The 12,309-nt window shown below is 40.9% G+C and overlaps 1 protein-coding gene across 7 annotated transcripts in view; it reads right to left on the bottom strand.

The window, feature by feature from the left end:
* Positions 1-12,309, bottom strand: part of LOC144599583 (histone deacetylase complex subunit SAP130-like) — a 43,303-nt gene that overhangs the window by 17,180 nt on the left and 13,814 nt on the right. For 3 of the 7 annotated variants that reach the window (XM_078410643.1, XM_078410636.1, XM_078410637.1), the window contains exons 10-15: positions 11,358-11,526; positions 10,361-10,465; positions 9,563-9,704; positions 8,654-8,775; positions 3,948-4,256; positions 1,797-1,971 (exon numbers count right to left, since the gene is read on the bottom strand). In XM_078410643.1, coding sequence (XP_078266769.1) covers positions 1,797-1,971; positions 3,948-4,256; positions 8,654-8,775; positions 9,563-9,704; positions 10,361-10,465; positions 11,358-11,526 — 1,022 coding nt within the window. The remainder of the gene's footprint in view (positions 1-1,796; positions 1,972-3,947; positions 4,257-8,653; positions 8,776-9,562; positions 9,705-10,360; positions 10,466-11,357; positions 11,527-12,309) is intronic. The other 4 variants (XM_078410639.1, XM_078410640.1, XM_078410638.1 and 1 more) reach the window with 3 other exon arrangements.

Below are 12,309 nucleotides of genomic sequence, written 5' to 3'. Positions count from 1 at the left end.
TTGGCTGCGTTACCCACCGATCTATTGGCCCTATATGCAAACTGCAGAGGGTCCAGCAGGGGGTTTGTGATGTTTTTCAGCTGGGCCAGCACAAGTCTTTCAATGGTCTTCATGACCAGAGGTCAGTGCAACAGGCCTGTAGTCATTAAGACCAGTGATCCTTGTCTTTTTGGGTACAGGGACAATAGTGGAGACTTTGAAGCAGGCAGGGACAGTACAGATTTGCAGAGACTGGTTGAAAATGTATGTCTAGACCGGTACCAGTTGTTCGGCACAGAGCTTGAGGGTAGAGGGGGAAACATTGTCCAGTCTTGGAGATTTCCAGCTTTTCTGTCTCCTGAATAGCCTCCCTACCTCCTCAATTTCTATTGTTGGAGATGGAGAAGTGGCCAGGGCTACGTTTCCATTTCTCGAACCTGCAGTCGAACTTATTCAGGTCGTTGGTCAGCTGACGATTGTCCAAGGAGCAGGGGGTTTTCCTCTTGTAGCTGGTGATTTCTTGCAAGCCCTTCCAAACTGAAGAAGCGTCATTAGCTGAGAACTTGCTCCTCAGCTTCTTAGAGTAGCTTTCCTTGGCAGCTCTGATTCCTCTTCTCAGCTTGTACTTAGTCTGCCTGTAGAGGTCTGCATCCCCACTCCTGTAGGCCTCATCTTTTGACTGGCGGAGCTGTTTGAGTTCTGCTGTGAACCAGGGCTTGTCATTGTTGAACCAGATCCAGGTCTTCGTGGGAATGCAACAGTCCTCGCAAAAGCTGACATAGGATGTCACAGTGTCTGTGTACTCATCAAGGCTTGTGGTTGCTTCCCTGAACACATTCCAATCAGTGCAGTCAAAGCAGGGCTGTAGTTTTTCAATGCCCTCGCTTGTCCACTTTTTCGTTGTTCTGACCACAGGCTTACCAGATTTTAGTTTCTGCCTGTAGGTCGGAATAAGGTGAACTAAACAATGATCAGAGAGACCCAGAGCCGTCCGGGGAACAGTGCGATATGCGTTCTTGATTGAAGTGTAACAGTGATCGAGTGTTCTCTCCCCTCTGGTGGGGCAGATAACATGAAGTCTGTACTTTGGGAGCTCACGACTGAGGTTAGCCTTGTTAAGTCCCCCAAAACAATGACCATGGAGTCCAGGAAGTCACTCTCTACCCTCAATACCTGGTCAGCAAGTTGTGTTTGCGCCTCACGTACGCAGGCTTGGGGGGGGGGGGCATGTAAACACCAGCGAGAATAAAAGAGGTAAATTCCCTCGGAGAATAAAAAGGTTTGCAGGTTATAAAGAAAGATTCTAGATTGGGGGAACAGAAGTTAGACAGTACCATGATGTCGCTGCACCAGTCCTGGTTAGTATAGTTCTCCCCATGACCCCATGGGTTTCTTCTGGGTACTCCAGTTTCATCCCTCATCCCAAAGAAGACTAGGTTGGTAGGTTAACTGACCACTGCAAATGCTACTACTACCGTGTTGGTGAGGGGGTTGGATGTAAACTTTAAAAAGGGATTAGTGCAAGGGCAGTTTGATAATTGACATTAGACACTGTGGGTTGATGGCCTGTGTCTCCACTCTACAACACCACAAAAGAAGCCAATTGAAATCCTGTATACGTTGATTGGTTAGATTTTTTTTTCTTCCATAGTTTCTCCTTTTTTCAAAAATACACGTGATGAATGCAAGATGATTGTTAACATGAATTGACAGGTTTTGCTACACATGCCATGCAATTGAAAGGTGGTTACATTTATCTCATCACAATTTGCTCAGCTTGACTGGAGAAAAGTCATGCAACAGTTAAATGCTCTCACCCATCGGAGGCTGGCTTCTTCCGCAGAATACTGGGCCGTGGCGAAGATCCTTGTGTGGGAGCTGTAGTACTGCTGCTTGGAGTGTGGGTTTGAATCACGGTTGTGACAGCAGGCGTCGCACTGAACGTGCTGATGGGATTGGCTACAATGGTGGCTCCATCCGTCAATACCACTGCTGAATAACATGGACGCACATGTAAGACACATTCATGATACAGACAGAATGGACACGACCACTCAACTAAAAGTAATCAGCTGGCATCAAGCAAATGTCAAAGTGTAACGCCAGCTGATCTGGACACAAACTGCAATGTTAAGCTCCTGGAATTCTCATTATTTCAGCACTGAAGGTGCCACCAGAAATTAATACAAATCTCCCACAAATAATTTAATGCTTTTGTTACAGAAAGAGCCATTTCTGACCACTTCATAAATTGATTAGGATGCTTATATCGTGAATGATGCATGGAACTAGTGATTAGTGTACGTGATCAAGGTGATCAGAAGCCACTCTCCACCTGCTGCCTCCTGGCATATCTTCCCAAGGCACCAAAGTACACATGCATTTCTTTTTAATTATTCAGTGCCAGAAAAAAAATGTGTAGACAATGAAGCACGTCATATTCTGGTTACTAATGTAGACAATATTACAATGTCGAATAGATAGAAATAAATATTAGCCAAATTACTACAGATAACTTCCTGTTCTTTTCTGTGCCACATCAATGCATTAAAGAATATTTGGGTCTTGTTTAGTTCTTTGTCCATGAAATGGGACCTTAGTATAGCACTTCCTTACCACTGAAATCAAATGCAGAAGAGAACTTATGCTCAGGTTCTGGGTAGAATTTGAATTCACGTTTCTCTGACAGTACTGATTAATATCGTCCTGCTTGTACACTGACAATGCAGTGTTCCCCCTCACTGCCACCTCCGATCCATTTTCCATCTTGTGCCAGACATCTAGTTCAATATGCAGATGCAAATGAGCAAAAGATTCCCTTCAATTAAACATTGGGAAGACAAAGGCTTCATTGTCTTCAAAACCCACCACAACTACCAAAAACTTGCAAAAGATACAATTTCCTATCCTACGCAAGGCCAAATTACTGGTATCCTTTTTAATCTGAACGGAGCTTCAAGCTTCCATACTGCACCCACCAGCCCATCAACGTCACCTCCAGAGTATCACGTCCCTCCCACTGCCAAAACACGTGACAAGTCATCCATGCTTTAGTTACTTAAAGATAGACACAAAAAGCTGGAGTAACTCGGAAGAATCAGTCTGAAGAAGGGTCTCGACCCGAAACGTCACCCATTCCTTCTCTCCAGAGACGCTGCCTGTCCCGCTGAGTTACTTCAGCTTTTTGTGTCTATCTTCAGTTTAAACCAGCATCCAAAGATCAAGAAAATAGTGTTAAAGCTCTTGAAGAGTATTAATGTGGATAAAACCGGAGGACATGATGAAATCCATCCATTGTTATTGAGAGGGGCAAGAGAGGAGATTGCAGGGGCTTTAACAAAAATCTTTGAATCTTCTCTAGCCATATGCAAGGGCTGAAGGTGTTCCTTTGTTTAAGAAGGGAAATGGAGATACTCCAGGAAATTAAAGGACAGTGGAACACATCAGTGGCTGGCAGGCTATTCGAGAGGATTTTAATCAGATCGGATTTACTTACATATGGAAGAGAATGGGGTAATTGGGGACAGTCAGCAAGGCTTTATCCACAGGAGTTCATGTCTTCCAAACTTTTGATTTGATTTTTTTTGAGGTTACAAAGGTGATCGTTGAGGGTACTGTTTTTGAATAAGGCATTTGATGAGGCCCTCATGGGTAGGCTGATCCAGAAAGTTAAGATGCATGGGATATAGAGCGATTTGGTTGCTTGAATTCAGAACTGGTTCCCTCAAAGAAGGCAGAGGGTTGTGGTGGAAGGATGTTATTCTGGGGCCTGCGAGGCGTGGATCCTTGCTGGGATCTCTGTTGTTTTATGATATCGACCTGAACAGGTGTCAAAATGATAGATAATGATAATGTTAGATAGATAATGCTAGATAAATGCCACTAATAAGTGCATGGCTATGAGGAGATATGACCAAGCCAATTAAATAACTCCCCCTGCAGGTTTTTAAGTGAATTTTCTCTTTTACCTGGTGGTTTGTTGTCTGTCATCTGTTGGGGGCCGAGTGACGCAGGCTGCAGAGCCTGGGTCCCAAGACCTGTTGACTGAATTCCCTGAGCCCCAAGTGGAGCTGGCTGAATTCCTTGGGGGCCGATTGAAGTTGGCTGTAGCCCCTGGGCAGTGATCGACGCCGGCTGGAGCCCTTGAATATGACGTGTATGTGTGGCGTCCACAGTCATCAGCTGCATGGGGTTCAGATGGACAGTAGACGCTACACCCACACCTGCCTGAGCCGCAATCGCTGCTGCAGACACAGAGCTCGGTGCTTGCGCTGAAACTGAGATGGAGAGTTGATATTAATTTTTTTTTAAACAGTGCAATTTTCTTTTTTATAAGAATCAATTATAGAATTATAGACTTTATAGCTAATTTGGTTGTGAAAGAAATATCCAATTTAGTCCAAGCTCATTCCTTGTAAACTCTTCAAAATTAGCTAATGAATACGTATTCGTATACGTATATACATGCAATATGGATTTCTGCCTTTCTAAGACAGTTCCAGCATCTCACCACACGCCAAGTGGATAAAATCTCTTCCCACCTGGCAAGTATGACAGATTTTGTTCCCTAATGTACATTAAAGAAACATTGTTTTTTCAACAAAAAAAATTGGCAGTTTGAATTCCAGATTCATTTAATTACACAAATTTAAATTTCCTGGATGCTCTGGTGGTATTATTCAAACTCTTGCTTTCAGACCGATACCCAGGCCTCAGGATAGTAGTCAAGTTAACCACCGTGACTTTTCACCAATTATTTTAAATTGTCTTCCTCCCTGTTGTTGACCTATTGGCAAAGGGAAACATTCACCCTGTTGTTTATAGTTTAAGTTAATCTCCCCATCTTAAACATTAACAATAGAAGTAGACTACAAAGCCCTTAAGCTTGCTCCTCTGCCCAATAAGATCAGGTTCTTTGCACGATCTCCAGATTCCCCAAATTCCATTTGTCCAAAAATCTCTTCCCGAATATACTCAACATCCACGGGCCTGAACTTCAGAGTTCAAAGCATTTACAAAACTTTGTACAAAGAAATATCTTTTCAGTTTTAAATGGTCACCTCCTTATCCTAGACCCTAGCTCCAGACTCTCCTGTAAGAGGAAGAAGCCTCTTCATATCTACCCTCAACATCTTGTAGATGTCAAAGATGATCACCTTACGTTTCACTTAACATTGGTGAAACACAACACTGTCCCATGTTTGAGCTACGATTTGGTCTGTTCCAAAGATTCTGTTTTCAAGCTGTTGTCTGGTCATTTTATCCTCTTTTGGATTGGGGTGGTGCTGTGACAGCATGGTTTGGAATGAAACATGTGACACCTATGTTAGATGCAGCGGATCTGGGTTGAGGACATTTTCTAACTCTGCTTCAGACACTGTTCCTCTCCAACCACAGTTGCTGCAGAGTTCCACCAGCAGATTGTTCCAGATTCCAGTATTTGCAATCTCTTGTCTCTATTCAATTAATGGAATTTAAAATCTCCAGCAGTCCTGTTCAGATAAAAGTTTATTAATCCAAACCTCATTACAGCCCTGGTCCAAGCACGGAGGAAGAAAAAAGCTGAATTCCAGAGGCAGAGAGGATGAATGTTCTTGATATTATTACAACAGTTGGCAGAGAGCAGGACCGGACAATGTTCCAAGGCCATCTATGCATTGCTCCAATAATTACCCGTTGAATCACATCAAAATGGGAACTTCTGTGATGGTTGCAATTCTACTTGCACTTGCAAGCTGACACGTCAGTTTGAGATCCTGCATCAGGGTCTGCTGGATTCTTCCAGCGTTCTGAGTTTAGTTGTGCTCCTGGGTGTCCCGTGGCAGATGACACCTCACAGGTTCACAAAGCCTTTCCACCAATCCACAAGGCACATGTCTGAGGGAGCTCAGCACCTCAATAAGGCTTCATAGATAGTACCTCCCAAGCCTCCAATTTCTTCATCTCGAAAACCAAGGAAGGAAAACTTGTGAATGCCACCATCTTTATTTCCTCCTATATATGGCATCACCGTTGGTACATAGTAGAATATCGTACATAGTAAAGCATCTCTACCACAAAGAAGCTGGCACACCGACAACTTAAAGGACAATTAAGATAGTCAACAAATTATGTGCTTGCTATTGTTGTTCATTCCCATAAACTGTTAAAATAAACATACTAATCTCATTAACATTGCCCTTCCGAGGCTAGATTTGCTGGCCTGCAACTGCAAAATGGCTGAAATTATGCAGTGTCACTTCTTCCTTACTAATCAATATTATCAATCCTCTATTGTTCTGACACAAGTTTATTGTCCAAAGATTGACCATCTCCAACAAGATTCTCACCACCTAAAGCGTCACATGAAATGACACTAAAACTGTCAACTCCACTCCCATTACAGTTGGAGGCCGAGCAGAAACTTAACTGGACCAGACACACAAATGCTGTGGTTACATGACCAGGTCAGTAGCTTGGAATCATGTGGCAAGTGACTCACCTCCCGATGCCCCGAAGCCATTCATTCATCTAGAAGGCACGAGTCAGGAATGTGATGGGATAGACACAAAATGCTGGAGTAACTCAGCAGGTCAGGCAGCATCTCCGGAGAAGTAATGGGGAGAGAAGTATCTCCAGGGATGCTGCCTGACCCACTGAGTTACTCCAGTATTTTGTGTCTACCTTCGAGTTAAACCAGCATCTGCAGTTCTTTCCCACACGTGATGGGATAGTCTCCAATGCCCTGGGTGATTCCATCTCCAATAAGGTTTGCCACCATTCAGGTCAAAGCAGCCTATCAGCATTCCATTAAGCAACTCAAACAAACCATTCCCTCCATCACTCTGTACAGTGGCTGCAGTGTTACACTATCTGCAAAATGCCAAATGTACTCCGATTGTACCCCCCCCCCCCAATTTGCAATCTCGCAAACAGGAGCAAACTGGTAGTTTTATGGTCATCATTACAAAATCTGTCCATTTATTTCGAAAGAACTAACTGAATTTAAATCCGCAGCTGCAATATTTCAGCTCCAGTAACCAAATTTCCAACCAGAGCTCTAAATTACAGTTCTGCTAACTTAACCACATAGGAACATCACTCACTACCTGCAGTTTCCCCTCCAAGTCACACATCATCTTAACTTCAGAGTATATCACAAGCCTTTCATCCGTGCTAGACCTAAATCCTCACTTTTCCTCCCGAGTTTGAGCAAAGGATGACAGTGGCTCAAGTGGCTGCCACTGCTTTCACAAAGGCAATAAATGGCGGCTATGCCAGCAATAACCACATCACAATCAAAGGAGAATTGATAGTTATTGCTCTTCACAGCTCGAGATACATTCCATCCCAAATTAATGTTATTTGTTTCTATAATGCAAAAGACTATATCTTTTAACCAAACGATCATCACATTTCTCTTCCACATCCATAATAGAATCAGAAATATTAAACACAGCAACGAAACTCTTTGACTCATCTCATTCACGCCGGTCGCGATCCTACCTATGCTGATCCTAATAGCCTGCATAAGGCCCCCATCCCTTTGCTCCTTTTCTATCCAAGTACCTGTCCTTTTAATCTTTGTAATTTTATCTACTTCCATCTCCTAAGGCAGCTCGTTCCATATGTTGAACACCTTCAAACTTATCCCTTCTCACTTTAAATCTGTCCTCTCTAGGTATAGACTCCCCTGACGTGGGGAAAAAAAGATTCTGAATATCTTATCTAAGCCTGTCAAAATTTTATGAATCTCCATAGGGTCACTCCTCAGCCTCCGATGAGAATAAACCCATCTTATCTGATCTCTCTGTATAACCACAGCCCTTCATTTCATGCAACATCCTTCAGAATTTCTTCTGCACTCTGCTCGCACCACATCCTTTTAATCGTGTAGCAAGTAGATCTGTATACAATATTCTAAGTGTAGTATAATCAACGTTTTGTGCAACTGATAGAAGAGCCAGTTTCTATTATGTACACCTCATGCTCTGCACCAAAAATGTGAAGTTTGATTTCTAGGTTGTTTAGTTCTCTTCACTATTTATTTTTCCATCTATCTTTTTAAGCAACAGGCAGTGCTTTATAACTCCACACTCTAGAAGAGGAAATGAATGCAGGGAAGAAAGGAGAACATGCAAGACTGACAAAGATTAAACTAAACAGATAATGTAGAGAAAAGAAATTGCAAGTTTGTTTCATTACCCCAGGGAGTCAGAAGGCATATTCTGGGAATTATACTAGCTGCAGGCACATCATCTTAACTCAAACATCAAACTGCTGCTATTTTCTACATGACAAAATAATCAGATTGTGAAGATTAAATTACAAAATTATGTAATATCCATCCGCAGCAATCATTGTCCTGAAAACCAGCCCAGATGACCAGTCATCATACAGAATTTCAACAAAAAAAATCTACTCGTTAATTGAAAAGACACTGCAAAGTGTCTACCACACTTTCTACCTACCAAACCAACTACCACATTTTTAGGTGGAAGAGAGTATCTTTACAAGCTCAGTACTGTAAAGTCCTCAGTATGTGGATTTATGAAAACCATGTTTATGAGGAAGCTACTTAAAGCTTGTTATATAAAAGCTAGTTAGTCAAATGGGAACCTCCCAGTTGCTCAGTTTATCCTGTCCTGGCTGGTGCGGCCATAACAGCAAGTTAAACAATTCAGTATATTCGTACCTGGGTATTGGCGTATAGTGGAGACTGTGCTGGTTATTGGGGTAAAGGTGTGTGCCAGTGTTGGGTAGCCAGCTGATGGTGGATAAGCTGGCAGGTAGTATTGAAACTGCACAGGGACTTGCCTGGATGGAGAGGAAAAGGAATTGTAACAATTAATTAATATTCGTTAAGAGAAATCCCACATAGATTTTGCACCTAAAGATTTTACCCATATCCTTGAACAAACATCTATATCGATACATGCAGACTGAGATTGTGGCTGTTCAGTTAACAGAAATTCAAAAATTTGAGATTGAAAAAAAATAGCTCTCATGGATTTTATGCACAAAAATGTAAATACAAAATTTGCTTTTTCCCCCAACTCTCATTTCTTTATGTATCGTTGCATTGAGTGAAACTATGACACAAACTGTTTTTCTAGTATGTTTTTCTAGGAACTCAACTCTCTCCCCGCCCATAATGCAGGGTCACCTGTGTTCAGGTTTCAGTACAATGTCTGCTTTAGTAACATTTATTGACAACTAGAAAAGGTAACTTTAATGTAAAAGTCATTATCCCATTATCTAGTCTGGTAGGAGGTATCTGCAAAGTGCATCATAGTCTTGATCAACTCTGATATTTACACAAGTGTATTTATCAACAGGTCAATGGATATATATCAGAGGTGTAAACTATAATCTATTTTCACCTTTAATACTACAAAGAAGACCTACTTGAAAATGTCTCACCCAGTAATTATGGCTTTATTAGTGCATTTATTATAGAAGTGCACATGGAGAGAGAGCACAGAGATGAAAAATGCAGTGAAAATATTGGTAGAATGAAAGATCAATGTGAAAGTTGGATATGCATCCATCAAATGTTCAATTGTGCTTCCAACATTCACTCAAACACTGGAGGCAGCCATACCTATTCTCAGTTCGTGTCTCCATCGTAACAGGGTTAGGTGACGCCCTGTGACCAGGTATAGAAATCAGGTTCCCCCTTTCTGTTGTGTAATCTGGTTGGATCCGCGGAGAAGTGTGAGTTATTGGTTGAGGGACAACCTTTGCTGTAACACAATACAAGAGTATGCATTAGTAATAGAAAAATAAATTTCCAACTATTAGCCATTTGTTTTACACCCAAGAATTTCAGCTGGGTAATCCAAAATAGCAACTGCAAAGAATTGTGTTGAAATTTCATACTGAGTATTTCTACACTTCGATTTACTTCAGATTTCTAGCATTTTACTTGTTTGCTTTTCTGCCAAAATTAGCCAATCCATAAAAGAATTACTGACGAAAATTATTCCAAGATTGTTGGTTTAGAACAAGAGATATCGATCTCTTGTTTGATCCTACTCAAACAATCTTGTAGCTAGCCCTCTGATTTCTTATACAACATATTTTCTCACAGATTGGTGGGATAATTTTCTTTCCTATGCAATTGGAACTTGTCCAGTATGATCACAAATCCAGGGAAACGTCACTAATTTCCACTGAATAGCAAAAGGATTTTGAGAATGTGTATCAGAACATTCCACGTTCTCCAGAGACATGCTGTCAAAGCAGTCAGGAACCCAGTCAAGACTGAAGTTCCCAAGTGAATGCGTTGATATCTGAAAACTCTAGCTTGACTTCGGTTAGACCTTAGACACCTTTCAATAACAGGTCATGTGTTCTTGTTACATGCGAGTTTGAAGCCGGGGCAATGGGTTTCACTCACCAACAGGAATAGTCGACGTAGTGACTACAGGAGCATGAGGTGTATGGGAAGCCATTGTCATGTTCACAATTGTACTGCTTGTTACTTGAGCATGGGAAACAGCACCTGTACAGAAAAAAACAATTTTGAGTAAAAGTATAAGAAAAGTATAAGAAAAAAAAAAGAATCATCTGCAAAAGCACTCAGATGAAAACATAAATTACATTCATTTTGAGAGGTGGAACATGATATAAAATGAGAAATCAATTAAAATTTTCCCAATGCAAAAATTAACTTAAAAAAATATAGAAATTGGATTCCTTTGCATTCACTGTTTTCTTCATGTAACGTTTCACCCATTTTGCTGATTATGTTGGAATATCAGTTTTATGTTGCTACAAGACTGATGAGAACACTGATCTCATTTTTCTCCTTTACCCTAAATGAACCAATTAACATCAGGAATTGATCAATTGCAAATTCTTGGACATTATATTCATACCATTGCAAGCAATCCATAAAGCAAGTCATGAATGCTGGACTGGAATGACATCTACATCCCAACTATCCAGGCTCCACTACTCAAGTCACATCTTAGATGCTCGGCAATTTATCATCAAGTAGTTCCTTTTGTAGTCCAGAAAACTAAAATTTACCATCAATGCTGAGGAATTTGGCAGAATTGAGACAGAGGGATGTCTAATGTATATTCCTATAAAAATCAGGTCCATCCATCCCACAGCGTTTCTTTTTTTATATAAAAGAATGGACTCAGATATGGTCTACTTGTAGGTTTGTAAAGATTACAAAATGTTGGATCTGGATTTAACTTTATGGCAATAACCGATTACTACAGTTTTTAAATATTTTAAAGGAAATGCATTATCAGACAAAATGAGTCTTTCAAGTTGAGTACATTATACTGCTGCACAAGTGTTTTCATTTGATGTGCAGTCAACGGCTTTCTATCTTGGAGTCCAAAATGAAATTAAGCATTTTTCAGAAACCAGATACTTACCCTGACCCATGGTAGAAGGGATTGAGTTTGTTGAAAGTATAGGTGCCACAGTAGCAGCAGCGACTGGTGTCCCAGTACTGAACATGGCTTTCTGTTGAAAGAGAACTTGCTTGTTGGTGTTGGAAGCTGTTAAAGGTACGGGTCTGATGCTACCTACTACATTAATCACCTGATCAATAACAGAAATAGAGTCACCTTGAAATAAATACAATAGCCCTAAAATCACATTTCTGATTTTTTTTCTGCACTAAATATTTTACATTCAAGAAATTGTATTGTGATTTACTGTTGTTCTAAAGCCTAAAAGCTGACATGCATGCACACAGGCATTAGCTGATGCTCGGACTTATAACTGCCATCTCATCTACTGGAAATAAGGTCAGCACTGTTGAACAATTGTCACTTGGATGCTGTGGGGATGAGAGAAAACAGGGAAGTGGGGGAAAAGAATAAACAGCAAAGTGTTGGGTAATGTGCTGTAATACTTTGGAGCATTGCGACTGAACTTTGCCAAAACAATCATTAGCGTACAGGTGCCGAGATCGCTCTCAGTGGTGCCCATATGTATAAGTGCAGCACTTGTAAAACAATGTGGGAGAGACTGGGAAAATAAAACCAATGGACCAGTGGGGACCCTTTAACTTCTATGGTTCTTGATTTTTTTTAAATGTCCTCCTCATTTTACTGTGAGTGAAGGTCACATATTGAAAACTTTTGATCTAATCTGCCAGTAAGTAAAAAACATGCACTGTACAAATTACAAAAGAGAAAAGACATCAACACTAGGATGAATTACAATAGTTCAATTTTCCAATAAGTGGGACTTCTGGCAGGTGTCAATACTCTAGAACATGCACAAAATGTTTTCAACGCACGGTTTAAATTCTTGTTTTAAATTCTAACTTTTAGGCTTATAACAAGCAGAATTTAAAACAAAAATTCCGCGAGCGCA

Source organism: Rhinoraja longicauda, chromosome 13 (assembly GCF_053455715.1).
Source record: "Rhinoraja longicauda isolate Sanriku21f chromosome 13, sRhiLon1.1, whole genome shotgun sequence".
Classification (NCBI taxonomy): domain Eukaryota; kingdom Metazoa; phylum Chordata; class Chondrichthyes; order Rajiformes; family Arhynchobatidae; genus Rhinoraja; species Rhinoraja longicauda.
This window is presented reverse-complemented; position numbering and strand designations above follow the sequence as displayed.